At 37.5% G+C, this 17,663-nt stretch overlaps 1 protein-coding gene across 5 annotated transcripts in view; it reads left to right on the forward strand.

Moving 5' to 3' along the window:
• Positions 1-7,280, forward strand: part of CEP57L1 (centrosomal protein 57 like 1) — a 65,472-nt gene extending 58,192 nt beyond the window's left edge. For 3 of the 5 annotated variants that reach the window (XM_027856696.1, XM_027856687.1, XM_027856720.1), the window contains 2 exons: positions 345-489; positions 6,017-7,279. In XM_027856696.1, the coding sequence (XP_027712497.1) occupies positions 345-489; positions 6,017-6,247 (376 nt within the window). In that variant the 3' untranslated portion in view covers positions 6,248-7,279. Of the gene's footprint in view, positions 1-344; positions 490-6,016 lie in introns of all 5 variants that reach the window. The other 2 variants (XM_027856716.1, XM_027856706.1) reach the window with 2 other exon arrangements.
• The last annotated feature ends 10,383 nt before the right edge of the window (positions 7,281-17,663 follow it).

Genomic DNA, 17,663 nt, shown 5'->3' on the forward strand with positions numbered 1-17,663 from the left:
AGTGTTCTGGAATTTTCCTAAGCAAACAGTTCTAGAATTGAGAGCTTCGTTATCACTATATCAGGAATTCCTAATCTAAGGTTTTTTATGAAACATTTAAATGTAAAGGATTTTTTAAAGGCGGAGCAAAAGATTGATAAAACAGTAAAATTCAGAAACCTCAAAAGCCAAGCTTTGTACATTAGTATTAAAGAAACAATGCTAAAAAGAAAGTCTTGACTTTTCAAAATATTAGTATGTAGCTCTTGGGAGCTAAATGACTTTTGTGAAAATGTTTTGAGAAATATACCAAAAGCATATATCATGAGTATAGACATTCATAATTATTTGCTTTTCTCTCCTAGTGAACACCAAGAACTTTTGAAGCAAGTACAGGAAAGTCCAAGACTTTCAGTTAATGAAGAAATAGAATATGAACTGGAATGTTCAGCTAGAAAAATGGAAGTGAAAGGGGAGCAAATATGCAAACTGAAGAAATATCAAGATCATGTAAGTTTTTCTTCAATGGTTTTAGTAAAAAGTCTATGCTGGTAGATTCCATGATATTTCTGGTGCTAGCTATAAAGGTGCTATATCAGAAAGAAATGTCAAATAATATTCTTTAAAGAAAACTTGAGCAAAGGAGACATTTGCCATTATGAACTAACTAGATAAAAATCTATTAATTGCAATATTTAGAGGCAACAGGTAGTGAAAGCAGAAAAGATTCAACAGCTTTTTTTTATCTTTTTCTTTCATGGGAATTTAATACCCCCTATATGAAAATTTAAGATGATTTAAATCAGACTTATATTTTATATATAATATACCTTTTTTCAAGAAAGGTTTAATTACATATTCAATTTTGCCAAAGCCATATTAGGATAGAATTTATTTTCATGAGCACAAAGCTGGGAAACAATTTTTATAACCAGTGTCTCTGATAAAGGCCTCATTTCTAAAATATATAGAGAACTGAGTGAAATGTATAAGAATGCAAGTCATTCCCCAATTGATAAATGGTCAAAGAATATAAACAGGCAGTTTTCAGATCAAGAAATTAAAGCTAGTCATGTAAAAAAATCCTCTAAATCACTAATAATTAGAGAAATGCAAATCAAAACAACTCTGAGGTACCACATCACACCCATCACATTGGCTAACATGACAAAACAGGAAAATGATAAATGTTGGGGAAGATGTGGGGAAATTGGAACACTAATGTATTGTTGGTGTAGTTGTGAACTGATCCAACCATTTTGGAGAGCAATTTGGAACTATGCCCAAAGGGCTATAAAAATGTGTATACCCTTTGACCCAGCAATAGCACTCCTAGTGCTGTATCCCAAGGAGATCACAAAAACCAGAAAAGGACCCATATGTACAAAAATATTTGTAGCCACTCTCTTTGTGGTGGCCAAGAATTGGAAATTGAGGAGATGCCCATCATATTGTGGAATGGCTGAACTAATTGTGGTATATGAATGTAATGGAATACTATTGTGCTATAAGAAATGATGAGCAGGGCAGCTAGGTGGCGCAGTGGATAGAGCACCGGCCCTGGATTCAGGAGGACCTGAGTTCAAATCCGGCCTCAGACACATAACATTTACTAGCTCTGTGACCCTGGGCAAGTCACTTAACCCCATTGCCTAACCCCACCCCCCCCAAAAAAAGAGAAATGATGAGCAGGCGAACTTCAGAAAGACTTACATGAACTGATGCAGTGAAGTGAGCAGAACCAGAAGAACATTGTACACAGTAACAGCCACATTGTGTGATGACTGACTTTGATAGACTTAGCTTATCTTAGCCTTGCAAGGATCTAAGACACCTCCAAAAGACTCATGATGGAAAATGCTGTCCATATCTAGGGAAAGCACTACGGAGTCTGAATGCAGATGGAAGCATACTATTTGTATTCATTCTCTCTCTCTCTCTTTTTTTTGTTTTGCTTTTGTTTTTTTTTCTTTCTCATGGTTTCTCCCATTGGTTTTAATTCTTTTTTACAATATGACTAATGTGAAAATATTATTAATTATTAATAATTAATAATTAATTATTAATAATTAATAATAATTAATAATTAATGTCTATGTAGAGTCTGTATCAGATTGCACGCTGTCTTGGGGAGGGAGAAGGAGAAGGAGTGGGAGAAAATCTGGAACTCAGTATTATGGAGGTGAATGTTGAAAACTAAAACTAAATAAATAATTTTTTAAAAATTTATTAAATTACCCAGGAAAAAAAAAATAAAGTCCACATAACAAGATAGAAACAATTTATTTTCTTGGTCATCCTACTTGGCCTTTTAGGATTCTTCTCGCACTTTATTTTTCCTTCGTTCCTTCCATAAGTGTCCAGTGCCACTGCTTCCCTATTTATTTAGCTTCTGTATACCTAGATTCCCTATAAGGCTAAACCCAAGCTTTACTTCCCTGGGTAGTACACTGTTTCTAGAAACCCACCCCCACCAAAAAATACCAGTTATGTCCCCTTTTCTAAGAAAAATCTGACAAATATGTGCTAAGGACTTAATAACGGGTAAAATCTTCACGCATTTTTACTTCATGGTGTATTTGTATTTTAAGAGGGCTTCCGGAACACCTGGTGCTTACTCATGCTTTTCCCCAAAAGTTAAATGTCCTTCTCCCCATTTATCCAAATCCTGTCCAACCTATCCAAACACAAACCCAGACTCCTCAATGAAATGCTCCTTGGCTAATCTGTCCCACGTTGATGTCACATAGTGCTCACTACTTCCCTCACATAGTGCCACTTAGTCACTTTGATGGAGTCATAATTTTTTTGGTGTGTGAGGCTTCCTTTTCTGATATATATCACATTCTCTTTACATTGGGCAGTTCTTAACCATGTCCTTCCATAAATTCTCTGAATGAGATCCACCGTACATGCTGGAGGCCTTTGTCTTTTTTTTATTCCATATTTTAGAAATATCTGTGTACTTGAACTCTTTCCTCTATCTCTATCCTTGATCATCCCATTCCCTTTCTGGTCATACATGTCCTAGATAATAGCTCTTATATCATTTCTTATGAATTTAAGTCACTGTGTAGTCTGTATCTATCATGCATCTTTATATTACCCTTTTAACTATTTGTAATTTTGATTCTTTTTAGATCATACTTTGCAGCCAGATGGATTGCCAGGAGAAAATTGGACTTAATGAAATAGGCTTTTTGGGCACCTGACTGTTAGAGTTTGTTGAGTTTGCTCCAGTACAGTACCTGTCCAAGGCGCGCGCACACACACACACACACACACACACATATATATATATTTTTTTGGGGGGGGGGGTTCTCTAAGACTTTATTAAAGAGGTTGAAGTGCATCCTTTTGATTCTCATCCTCCTTTGAAGGCTGGCACAGAAGCCAGAGCAAGCTTTATAGTTAGTAATTGCCTAACTCCTTCCTTCTGGATCAGGATTGGTCTTAATCCTTCTGGGTTACAATCTTTCTTATGCGCCCCACCCTTAACATACATTATGTGCCTAGAATTGTGATGTCACTCCTCCCCCCCCCCCCATGAAGAAGTTAGCCTGTTTGTACTGATTTCTTATCTACTTATGTGGAAACTTAATTCTTTCATTTCTTACAATTCCTACCTTTTTTTTTTAAAGTAAAGATTTGGTTTCCACACCTTCCCAATTTCCTTATCCTCTAATCTCCTTAACATGATTTTGCATTCTCCATCACTGGGGAAAGTCTCATTGGTACTTTTAATCATCATCCATATATTGCCAGAGCCTGCCCTCTGAACTCCCACTGTGGGTCCTATTGGGATAATCTTTAGTGAGGGATGTCTCTATCAGTTGTTGTACCGGTCCCTTATTGCATGGAACTATACAACATCCTACAGCAATTAATACTCCTGAATGGATACAGCTATTCCTTTCCATTTGCCAAACCTAGATTCTAACCATCCCTTTAATCAGTTATCTATCCCAGAGTTCTCTGTCAACTCCTCAGCTAAAGTGGTTAAACCTTGCAATGCCTTTAATGATGGTTCTATCCGGGGCTGTACTGCTGGGCAACATTTCATCAAGGGATTTGGGGGACTTAAAATAACATGGGAGAAGGAAGGGAGGAATTGACCGATGCATTGACAAATTAAAAAGGGGTCAGTCCTCTTATTAAGTACTGAAACAGAGACCGAAAGGTAACAATAAATTGTCCATTTAAAGCTTCAGAAGTCTCTTCTCATACAGCTGTCCAACACTCTGGACATCATCTGGCGAAGTCCTCTGGTCCAAGTGTCTAGTCAAACAGTGTCCAACAGACTCTCTTCTTGTAGAGGTCCTCCTTCTTGTGTCCACTCTCCTACAAGATTGGTCTCAACACAGTTTTTAAATTACCTTGCCAATAACCAGGGCAAATAATGAAAGTTAACTCAACCCCCATGTCTCCACTATTACAAGGTCAAAACTGGAACCTTGGCCGATTATCATATTTTAAGAAACTCAAATTAGAAAAATTAGAACCTAGCCTTACATTCTGCATTATTTCTAGTTTTATACCTTGCATTAATTCAGTATTCATTCCTATTCATATTCCTCCATCAGGAGGATGAGATTCCACTAAGGAATTAATAACAGACTCCAATACATAGTAGTTAATTTAAAACCAGTGCATATCAAATACTAAAACAATCCCAACTTCTAGTCATGTACAAATAAATAATCCTTAATTAAAATGGATGCTTTTTTCAGAGGATTTACAATATAAGTCACAAACTATTCTTCTTTTAACATTAATTAATTGTATCAAACTGAGACAACTTACAACTTTAACATTAACTAAGTATTAACTAAGTAACAGAATAATATCCTAGTTCCACAATCTCCTGGCAAAGCACATATATTGATAGACTAACTTGACAGGTTACCTAAACAGCTCTATAAAAATCTGGATAATATGCATTTTTCATATATTTAACTTTTCCAGTCTAGATGATTAGACTGATGTTTTGCAATGGATCTCACTGAGGAAGATATGTAGTATTGCAGTATTCAGTGCAAATATCATTTGAGGCATCCTTGTGGTCAGTGGAGACCTCTTCCGTGAGATTGGCCTTACATAAACATACTTATTTTCCTGTTTTACATCCCACTTGATGTCAGTACTTAGCATATTATTGATCAAAGTTATCTCTGTAATTAAGTCTCTCACAGATGGGTATGATTTTAACATTTGCATGAGAGACATCTTATTTGAAAAGACCTTTTAAGGCTGTGTTTTGTTGTACCAAGTCAAAAGCTTTTGAAAAATCAATAAATGATCGACATTAGCTATATCTTCTATCTTCATCACCTCTCAGCTGTAGAGCCATAAATATATGGTCTGCTATAGAAAATCATTTGTGAAAGCCTGCCTGATTCCTTCTCATATTTTCATCAAAGTACCCTTAAAAATTACATAAGCTATTCTCATAAAGACTTTTTGAACATGACAAAACCTTGCATATGGTCCAGTAGCTGCTGATGTCTTCCCTGTTTCCTGGTGTAAGAGCATTTATTTTTAATATTTTCCATTCTTTTGGAATCTTACTGTCTTTGAAATATGTTAAAGATTGTTCCCCAAATCCCCTTAATAGCATGTCACTTCCAATATAAAGTTCTTCTACACTTTTTTTTTTTTGCCAGGAATAAGTGTTCTTAACAATTTCATCTTCTCTAGTAGTACCATTACCACTTCTTAGTGGTACTTCCGATAGTTACTAGGTTGTCATCTTCTAAATTTGGTGGTTTAGAGTAGAACTGTTATGGAGAGTTCCACTTGTTAATAATCAATTACATGGTGTTTTGTGGTGTTCTTTGTTTAATGTTTATATGTCTCAGCTCCCTTAATAAGATTGTCAGCAGCTTTTTTTCTATAGCTCACAGTACTAGGCAATATTCAACTAAACTATCATTATACTTTCTTTTTATTTCATATATTCACTTGGCAAAGAGAAAGCCTCACCTTACTATTTTAAGATTTCTCACTATCTTATTCATTATGGTTTTTTCCTTCCAAGGTAAATAAACTGCAACAAAAGTCTCAAAACTCAAAGAGTGAAGCATTCAGCATTGAACCAGAAGATGAAAACCATAAAAGAACAAAGAATGTGCCAGTCATGGTGGTCACCAGAAAGGGCACAAATAAGACTAAGTCTCCACAGAAAAACTGCAGTTGTCAAATGCCACAAAAGTGTTTCCAAAAGATCCAAATGACATTGAGAAAAGACGACATCAAGTGGGAACAGTAGAGCAATGGTGTAAAATTCAATTTCAATGAACCTTGCTAATCACTGGGAATTTTTAATTGTCTGAAATGATTTTAATTTAATGTAACTTTTAAGAATTTTCTAATTATGTTTCATGCCCATAAAGTATTAAATAATAGTATTTGAAAAAAAAATTAATGCTGAGTGACTTGCTAAGAGTTCCCCAGACTAAATGATTTCTTTCTCTTATTCATTGAAATATCATGGCATGATTTCATCGCATTTCAGAAGAATTATTTATTTTTGGACATGTCTAGAACTAAGTTTTAGAAACAGCATTGGCAAAATTCATTCATGAATATGAAATAAGGAACTTTAAAATCTCTGATATTGAGGGAAATGGAATTGATGCTTCTCATCAACTTCATATTAGGTCTATGAATTAATCTGTTTTTGGAGAAGAAGAAACTTTAGATTAAAAGTAATAACCTGAACACATCTTTACTTGATGAATCTGTTCATAACATAACAACATAACATACTTGAGCTTATATCATCCTACCTCCTTAATTTTGCTTATGATCTTGAAATACTCTTCTTTGATCTCTGACTGTCCAAATTCTACCCAGTCTTCAAAGCCCAACCCAAGTCACATCTTCTGCATGAAATCATTCCTGATCACTTCAGTGGTTTGAATCTCATTTTTGCCGTGTTGAGTACCTATTGTCCTAAATACCTTAGGTTAATCATGTAATATCCTTGAACCTGTTTCCTCATCTCCAAAATTAAAGGTTAGATAACCTATGAGGTTCCTTCTACCTCCAAACCTATGGTCTCTCCCTTCTTAAACTACTTACTCTCCCCAGTATCTTCAAAAATTGACAATTTCTAACCCCCAAATTGTCCAGCCTTGAGAAAGTATTATGATTCAAATATAGAAGCTTCCCTTCTCTATCTCTATTTTTATTTTATAAATATCTTTACTCTAATCCTCCTCTGCAATTTTTATTACTTTAATGTTTTATTTAACACTTAAGATGGAACATCAATATAACCAAATAAACTTGCTTGTAATTTATTTTATTTCAATGTGACAAGTATCCATTTTTAAGTCATTCCCTCTAAGTCTTTATCAGGATTTTTTTTGTCTAGTCCCACATAGTTTTCCTCTTATGGGAATACTTAGTAAGCACCCATTTCTTGTGCCTCTGATTTTCTTTTGTTTTGCATTATTTCATAAAGCAAAGGCAGCATTGTGTGGTGGATAGAGAGCCAGAAAGATCTGGGTTCAGGTCTCCTCTGACATATTCTGACTATGTCATTCAAGATAAATCACTTAATCTCTCAGTGTTCTAAGCAAACCTCTAAGACTATAAGTTGCAGAAAAGATGCTTTTGAATTTCCTCATCCAGGAGTTCCCTGTAAAATCATAAGTCTAGTCCCTATCCCTATTATTTCGTGAAAGTAATCATTTTACTCATTGTTCCTGTTCTTTCAAAATTTTCATTTTTAATGAATTCACATCCCCCTAGTACATTGACTGGAGTTATATGAGGGTCAGAACTAAGGAACTAGAGAAAGTGATTCCCAAGGAAATGTACCCAGAAGGAAAGAGGAAGATGAGTAAAATCCAGGGGAAGGAGGAAGTAGAATTCACTCTGGCTATGGCAAAAGAATTTCCTATACATAGCCATGAGAGCTAATTGAGAACAGAGAACTCTGTTATATGCGATTGCCCTGGGTAATATTTTCCTGTAGGAAGAAAAATAGGGTAGATTTTCTGTGTTTTGCAATAACTCTCAACAGGTAACAACCCTTGGAAGATCCAAGAGGCAACATGGCTTAGTGGCTAGAGCTTTGGACTTGGAGTCAGGAAGAACCAGGCTAGTCACTTAAACTCTCTAGCCTCAGTTTCCCCATCTATAAAATGAGATTGGATCTGATGACCTCTAAAGTTCTTTGCATCTCTAAGTCATCTTATGATCCTGTAATCCCTCAACTCCACTACACTCCAGCACAGCGTCTGGCACGCAGTAAGCATTTTATGAATCCTATTCTTACTGACATTGTCCATACCGGAGTGTTCTCTCTTCTCTTTTGCCTTCGTTTTTCCAAGGGCCCAGGCCTTTGTTTAAACTTTACTCATAGATTCATGGATTTAGAGCTGGGAGGGACCTCAGAAGTCATTTAGTCCAACCTTCTTTATTTTATAGATAAGAGAAGTGAGGTCAAAGAGACTGAGGCCCTAAGGGAGCATGTGGAATAAATGTTAATAAAGCCAAGACTTGAATCCTATTCCTCTGACTCCAGATACAGTGTTCTTTTCCACTGTGTGGCCCTGCCTCTCCAAATGGACCCGTGTGTACCTATGGTAGTTTTCAGTGTTTGTTTTCTGGTAGTGTGATATGGTTGAAGGACATAGGATTTTATTCTTAGCGAGGACGTTGAACTAGGTAGGTGTCACTTCCAACCACAGGCAGCATTTATGAAGCACTTTAAGGTCTTCCAAGTGCTTTACATTTGTTATTTCAGTTAAAAATAAATAACAAAAATTTTGAAAAGAAATAGAAGATCAGACTGCGTGTCCTAAAATATATATGTGTGTGTGTGTGTGTGTGTGTGTATGTATATATATATGTATGTATGTATGTTTATATATATATAATATGTTATTTCATTTGATCTCCCCAATAACCCTGTGAGGAAGGTGCTATTGTCATCCCCATTTTTACAGATGGTGAAAACTGAGGATGACCTGCCCAGTGCCCCACAGCCCATAAATTTCTGAAGCAGCAAGACCTGAGTTCAAATCCAACACTCTATTTACTATGCCATCCAACTACAACATTCCATGATCTGTGTATACTTATGGCAGTGTGAATTTGATTAATGTACAACAGTTCTAATCATAAAGTGCAGATCTACAAGTTTTTAGTAATAGCTTATGGATAAATGCAATTCTCTCTCTTCAACACAGGAAAACAGGGAAATGTTGGATCTTGTTGCTTTAGGGTCTTTTCCAGCTCTAATATTCTGTGGTCCTGTGGAAGTGGCCTATATATCTGAGAGTTACCTATCACTACCTCTGACTCCACCCTTGTGGCCAAGTAGCAAATTTCCTTCTCCACCCAAGAGCAGTAAAATGTTCAGTGTACAAGTGTTGCTATAGCAATTTCTCAGCTGGTCTTGTCTAGCCGCGTAAATTCACAAGTAGTTGGTGAGTGAACGAATTCACAGAATCTCCATTCACCTGAATAAAATGCTAGGTTGAGTTTAGGGTTGTTGGTTTTTTTTTTCCTTTCTTTTCTTTTCTCATCTTTTTCCCAAAGCAGATTAAAAAAAAAAGAAAAAAAAAACTTGTCAGCCCAAGGAAACCTCATCTTTGCTACTAAGACAAGAAAACTCCAATCTTTCAGGCAGCAGGTAATAGTGTATATTCTGATATTGGGATTTTAAAAATTGTACTTTTTGAATTGGATTATAAATCAGTCTTCAACGTCAACCCTTTTTATTGGTTTAGAACTTAAAGTTGGGGGGTCTTAGGCAACTATTCACTTTCTGCTTATCATGGAGGAGGGAGTAGGTATTTTACAGAATTCGTTGAATTTGGATGGGTTACTTGAATATTATTTTTGAGATCTTATAATTCTGTTTTCTTACTTTGAGAATATAATTTTAATTGAAGAGGGATTTGCCAGAAGTGGCTGGTAGTAAACCTTGATAAATTAAAACTGCTAAATAAGAAATGTTCCTGTGCTGTTATTTATTTGTTTGTTTTTGATGTGCTGGAAAAAGTCCAAAATGGGATTGGGGGAGAAAGAGGCATGGTGGCCATGAGAAACTAGGGAGTGCTCACCTTGGCCCAATATGTACCAGCTGCCATTGTTAATACAGTGTAAATAGACTACTAATGGATCTTCCAGGAACACTATTCAGCTGTAACTAAAGAAGTACCGTCTAAAGGCGACTAATAGCAGGTAAGCTGAGAAGATGGCAAATCTGCAAAGATACACTAGATGAATACCATCTCTTTGGAGCATAATAATTTCTATGAAATAAAAACTTTAGCATATAACTAGCATATAATGAAAATAAAAATAAAATTGCTAAAATTCAGTGAAGACCTTCCCCTCCATTTTCCTCACCTCCGCAGAAGATAAGCTAGTACTGCTGCCACCCAAGGGAGCTTCAACTCTTTGCTTTTTGTAACCCAGACTTCATTGCCCCATAGTCAAGTTCCCATCAAGCACCACACAAACTAGCTCAATCACCCAAACAGCCCATAATTGTCCTTCACCGTCTTTGCCATAGTATAACAGTTCTAGGTATGAAAGAAACCTTCCATACCCCACCTCCCCCCAAAATAATGAACTTTATGTGTACATACACATCACCTCTGTGCATTTTTAAATTTCCATTACTGAATATAAATTTTCATTACTAAATATATATGTATTCAACATTGCTTGAATTTTTTTTAGTTTTATGTGTATTTTTTAAACATCATGATTATTTTTCAATCCATCCTATCTCCTTATTAAATCTTCCCCTGTAAGGAAGATAGCGAAGCAAAGCTGACCTACTAGGTGTCACAGTGGATGACGTGCTAGGTCTGGAGTCAGGAAGACCAGATCACTTTGTGATCCTGGGCAAATCACTTAACTTCTGCTTCAGTTTCCTCAGCTGTGAAATGGGGATAATAATAGCACCTACCTCCTAAGGTTGCTGTGAGGATCACGTGAGATATTTGTAAAATGTTAAGCACAGTGCATGGTTAGGTGCTTAATTGATGCTTGTTCTCTCCTCCCCCCCCCCAGCCACCCTCACTACAGAATAATTTTGCATGCCACATTACTCAACCACAATCCCCCACCTCTCCTCCAAAGAGAATATTTACCTGCTTAGCACCAAGGTTGGTTATTATGATAGGAGTTTGACTAATTTTTAGTGTTATTTTCCTTTGCCTTTTTTGTAGTCAAGTATTTTTCTTTTGTTTGTTTATTCCACTCACCCTGCAACCATTCATACAAGTCTTCCTTAGTTTCTTGAACTCACACACAAATTTTTTTTTTCTTTTTGGTGAGGCAATTGGGGTTAAGTGACTTGCCCAGGGTCACACAGCTAGTGTCAAGTCTGTGGTCTGAGACTGTATTTGAACTCAGGTCCTCTTAATTCCAGGGCAGGTGCTCATCCACTGTACCACCTAGCTGCCCCCCCAAGAAATTTTAAAGTCATTTAGTCCAACCCTCTCATTCTTCAAAGTGAGGAAACAGTACCAGATAGGTTAAGTGATTTCCTAAAGGTCTTGCAATAAGTAGCAAAGCTGGGATTTGAAAATAGATTCTTTGACTCCAAATCCAGTGCTCTTTCCACCATACCATTATGTTTCTTATCAGATATGTGTTGTTTATCACACTGAATTATTCCAGGGATGGAGAACCTGTAGCCTCAAGGCCACAAGAGGAACTAGGTCCTCAAGTGTGGCCCTTTAACTGAATCCAAACTTCACAGAACAAATCCTTTTATTCCATTACATTCATATACCACAAAATTTCAGTCATTCCCCAATCGTTGGGCACTGTTTTGTTTCCAATTTTTTTCCTCCCACAAAAAAGTACTACTTGGAGTATTTCGGTAAATATGGGGCTTTTTTTTCCCCTATCTTTGAACTTTTGTGGGGTATACATTAATATGTTAAGTGCCATACATAAATACCTCACCAAAAAGGCATCTTCATTAAAGGGAAAAGGAATAAGCACCTACTATGTGCCAGGCATTGTGCTAAGCCCTTCAGAAATTACTATGTCATTTGATTAAATAAATTTTATTAAAGAGATTAACTATATAATGAACAGATTTGTGAATGCAGCTGTCATATAAGCTTTCTTGTTCCGTAAAATTCTTTCCAGCTACATCATCATAATAAGAATATAAGATATGACCAAAACATGGAAATTGCCTTGTTATAGAGAGCTCGCCATTATAATGGTATTTGTTAAATTTATTAATTTTTGCTACCCATAGTAGTAAAAGGGTTATTCATGTTCTTTTTCTCTAGTTGTTAGGCAAGGGTTTATGAAACCACTGTGTCCCTTTAAACTCTAAAAGTGAATAAAGAAGGATCTCAGGCTTCATGAAAAGAAGGATTGTAAAGAAAGCCGAATCTTCTGTGAATCGCTGGAGGTGTGTACGCTTGTGATCTTCCTCCAGCTCACCTGGATGAAGTTTCAGGATAGAGTATCAAGCTTGAAAAGATATTTTGTTAGTGATCTTTTTCCTGAACAACATTGATTTGCAGTCTGTTTCTAGGAAAAGCCTATTAGTGAACAAGGACAGAATGTGAATTATTTCTTGTCTCCAAGGCAGGGGCAGGAATGATGTTTGTAGGGCAGTCATCCAGAGACTTCTTTCCTAATAGTGGAGAACTTCAGTTTTTCTCACTGCCAGTCTCTTACACTTTATAAATGTGGTGTTTGTGAACATAAGTCATTGGTATAGAAGAAATTCATGCAAAATCAAATATAGTAACACTTTTCAGGAGCAAAAGGAACAAGGATTGAAAAACAGCTACTAATACCCTTTTTTAAAAATACACTCAGTTTTCCAAAGACATGTCAATCAGACACTTACTATATATATACTGTATATGAAAGAATACTGTACTGTGATATGATGTCTTGAATAGAATACTTTTCAAAGAAGTATTATTCTTCCTATTTTTCCCATCAGGAAATTTAATTACAAAAGTTAGACCTTATATTCAATGTCAGAACTGATAAAAGTGCTACTGTTCCTAGGTTTAAAGTCTACTGACATTCCGTGCAGAAAAAGAAGATTGTTCCTTATGAAAATATTCTGTATAATTATTTGCAAGTCTATGGGTTTTGTCCTTTGTGTGCTAAGAAGGCCTAATCAGCACCACAGATTGTTGTGGTCAGCTTTAATTCTTTCCAGTGGCATCATTTAAATTCTAGGCCTCCAAACCAATTTTAGAAAGGGCTCTTTGCCATTTAAAAAAATAGATCTCTGGCACAGAGGGCCCCTCACCTTTCATTTGGTAATATTTGTGTTTATGATTTTTCTAATTCACAGTGCTATTTCTGTGTGTACACAGCAGGTACCATGACCAAAAGAAAAATAGAAATTTAAGTGATCTTCCTAAAGTGCAGATCTGAGCATGCCATGCCCCTGTTCAGTAAACTCCAATGACTCCTATGACCTCCAGCATCAAATATAAAATCTCTGTTTGGCTTTTGAAGCCCTTCAAAACTGACTCCCTCCTACCTTTCCAGTCCTCTCATTTCTTACTCCCCTCCATATTATCTACTATGCAGTGACACTGGCCTCCTTGCTGTTCCTTGAACAGGACGTTCTATCACCTGGTTCTGGGCATTTTCACTGGCTGTCACTCATGCCTAGAATGCTCTGCCTCTTCATCTCCACCTCCTAGTTTCCCTGGCATTTTTCAGGTTTCAGTTAAAATTCCACTTTTTTTTTTTTGGCGAGGCAATCGGGGTTAAGTGACTTGCCCAGAGTCACACAGCTAGTGAGTATCATGTGTCTGAGGTCAGACTTGAACTCAGGTCCTCTCAACTCCAGGGAGGTGCTCTATCCACTGCGCCGTCTAGCTGCCCCCAAAATTCCACCTTCTTCAAGAAGCCATTCCTGATCTCCTTAATGTAGTATCTTCCCTCTGAAATTATCTCCAATTTGTCTTGTATATGTCCTTGTCTTGTTTGTACATAGTTGTTTGCATGTTGTTTCCCACGTTGTGAGCTCCTTGAGGGCAGGGAGTGCCCTGTCTTTTGCCTGTCTTTGTATCCCAGCACTTAGCACAATGCCTCACACATAGGAGGAGCTTAATAAGTGCTTCTTGACTTGATTAGATTCAACTAAAATATATCTAAGAATTTCCACATGCAAGGAAATCCGGAATAAAAAGATTACACACAATGCGCTGAGTAATGAGTAGGTTATCTCCTCTTATCAAGTAAGGACCTGCCTTGAATAAGATATCCCGTAAGTGTTTGTTTATTCCTTAAAGGTAAGACCTTACCATTGTAATCAAGCAAGCCAGCGTTTAGGAGGCATTGTGCTCTGCGCTGAAGATACAAAGACAAACTCAAGAGATGTTCACATGTATATATCCAGCCCTTGTCTCTCTGCTGAACTACTGTCTCACAGTTCCAGCTGCCTCTCAGACATCTCCACCTGGATGTCTCATAGCCATCTCAAACCCAGCACATCCACAACAGAGCTCAGTTATCTCTTCCTGTTATTATTAAGATTACCCTCTTTCTCCTTGTCATGCAGGTCCACAACTTCAGTGTCATTTTTCACTCTTCTCACCCCACATGTCCATCCCATTGCCACATTTTGTCATTTATACCTTTAGAAATCTCTGGTATATGTCTTCTTCTCCCCACTCATACATCCAAACTCTAGTTCAGTCCCTTATCACCTCTTAGATTTATTGTTGCAATTGCCTTCCAACTGGTCACCCTGCCTCAATGTGTCAACCTCTTCCCTCTAACCCATCCTTCAGTCACCAAGGTGTTTTTTCCAAAGTATGGATCTGACCACATCAGGTCCCTCTGCTCAAGGAGCTCCAGTGGCTCCCTATTAATCTCTACAGTCACACATACTTCTGTTTTTGACATTTAAAGCTCTTCATTCTGACATGTCCAGCCTCCTTCCACCTTATAACTACACCAACCTATATGCACTTCCAACGTAACACTCCATCACTTATCTTTGTACCTTTGCGCTAACTGGCCCCTATGCAAAGAATTATCTGCCCTTTCACCTTGGCCTCTTGGTTTTCCTGCCTTCCCTCAAGACTCAACTCAAATAAAACCTTCTGAAGGAGGCCTTTCCTGGTTCCACCCTTATACCCCCAAGCAAACTGCTAAAGTCTTTCTCTTCCAGATTAACCTGTATGTATAGGTGGCACAGTAGAGTTCTGGGTCAAGAGTCAAGAAAACTCATCTTCCTGAGTTTAAACCTGGTCTCAGACACTTATTAGCTGAGTGACCCTGGGCAAGTCACTTAACCCTGTTTGCTTCAGTTCCCTCATCTGAAAAATGAGCTGGAGAAGGAAGTGGTAAACCATTCCAGTATCTTTGCCAAGAAAACGCCAAATGGGGTCACAGAGAGACACAACTGAAACCCAGCCTCAACAACAACAACATCTTATATGTACCTAGATATTTGCATGTTTTCTGTCCTATTAAAATACACATTCTTTGAGAGCAGAGACTTTTTTTTTTTTGCTTTTCTTTGTATCTCTAGCACTTGGCACAGTGCCTGGCACATACTAAACACTTAACAAATGCGGAGTAGCTAGTGCAGTGGATAGAACACTGGACCCGGATTCAGAAAGACCTGAGTTCAAATTCAGCCTCAGACACTTATTATCTGTGAGTCCTGGGCAAGTCATTTAGCCTTTCTCTTCCTCATCTGTAAAACGGCACCTAATAATAGCACCTAACCTACCATTGTTGTGAGGATAAATAAGGTAATATTTTTAAAGCATTTTTCCAAACTTTAAAGTGATATATAAATGCTAGCTATTATTATTGTTGAATGACTGACATTCTAATGAGAGAAAATAACATATATAGATATATATGAAGTGGAAGACACTGGCAGCTAAGGAGTCAAGAAAGGCCTTAAATAGAAAGTAGTAATGTTGAAAAGGTAGGATGAGACAAAGTTGTAAAACTCTTTAAATGCCAAACAGAGGAATTTATATTTGATCCTAGAGGTAATAGGGTGCCTCATGAGTTTACTGAGTTGTGGGGGAGGAGTGATATGGTCAGATCCATTCTCAAAATTCATTCATGAGAGCATATATGCCAGTAAAATAGATTATACAATGCCATTCTTGAGTCCCAGTGGATAGGTATCAGGACCAAACACCAGAGCCTCTAAGATTGGCTCTTCTAAAAGGCACAGTACAAGTTTTAATGATAAAAATGCTTCGTGAGAGACTGAATATAGCACATCCTAGTCTCACTGATAACACATTTACAAATCATCTTATAGGATGGACCACCTCTGCAGCTGGCTAATATAATCCATTATATCCTAGTTTTTTTAAATAATTTCTGTCACAGAGAGTAACTTTTCCTGGACTATTCCCAAATTCTGGAGGTATACCTTGCTTGGGTCTATCAGCACTGTATGTGCTGACTCCAGGGTTCATTTAATGATGGAGCGATATGGTGTTGTACAGAATACAAGAATGAGACAGTAATCCTTCCCAGAACTGGAACTAGCTTTTCAACAGGGCAAAAAAATTTGCCCCTAAGTGGGAAATGAAAATGTTACACTACTCTTAGTAATAAGGTCAGGTCAAAGCCTACAGGTGGGAGGCAAGGTGGAACCAAGATAACAGGATGATAAGCCCGGAGCTAGAACTTCCCAGAGGAAAAGCAGTTTGACTGACATTGTGTGTCTTGTGGGATTTCCTGGGGGAGGGAGAGAGAGAGAGAGAGAGAGAGCAGATGCTACAGTTGGTGGGACCTACGTGTGCAATGGAGTAAGTCACTCAAACTCTGTGAGCCTCCTTTTATTATTGATTAAATGAAGAGTCTGAAACAGATGACTTCTAAGGTCCTTTTTCACCCCAAATCCATAAACCTATGAACCTAAGCCCAGCCTCAGACTTTCAAACCTAACAAGGAAGAAACTAGCAACCTTAGAATCTAGTTGTCAGGAGTAGTAGGAAGCTAACAGCTAGCTAGCTTATTTACTCTCCCTAGGAGATAGCTTCCCAGCAAGAAGCTTCATGATGTCCTTGGGTTTTTGCCTCTTCCTGTAGGGCATTCTGTCCACCCACAAACTAGGGAACACTCATGTAATTGCCCCAGGCTTTGATCACAGAGTATGTTGCTTGCCCTAGATGGAAAAATACCTAGTTACAGCTCTGATCCTATATTTAGCATTAGTCAATTTCAGAAGGGATTGGACTGAATGATCTCTCAGGTCTTGCAGTGCTAAATCCTAAGATTCTGTGAGTCTTACTCAGAGAGGCAGTGTTGCACAGTGCATTGAGCCAGTAAGATGTGGGCTTAAGTCCTGCTTCAGACCCATGTGACCTGGGTAAGTTACCTAACCTCAGAGTGTTTTAAGCAGGTCTCTGAGGTTCTGAGTTATAGAGTAGGTACCAACCTGCATCAGTAGAGGAAGTTTCCTGATCTGGGAGTTCCCTATATCAGTGAAATCACAGGACCTATCCCTTATCCCAAACCTTATTGGGTGCAGTAAAAATTGCAAAGTAGTTGATTTGACCTCTATCATTTTTATTCTTTCTTTATTACTTCTCACCCAGAATTTAAAATTTCATGTACAGACTGACCAAGCCAATCCAACTTTAATGTTTCAATCAGACATTCTCTCCCAGAGTGCCCTACAGTGTAGATGTTTTTTACCCTCTCCTCCAAACCTGTTTAGG

Source organism: Vombatus ursinus, unplaced genomic scaffold (genome assembly GCF_900497805.2).
Source record: "Vombatus ursinus unplaced genomic scaffold, bare-nosed wombat genome assembly UNPS02000582.1, whole genome shotgun sequence".
In the NCBI taxonomy this organism is placed as follows: Eukaryota; Metazoa; Chordata; class Mammalia; order Diprotodontia; family Vombatidae; genus Vombatus; species Vombatus ursinus.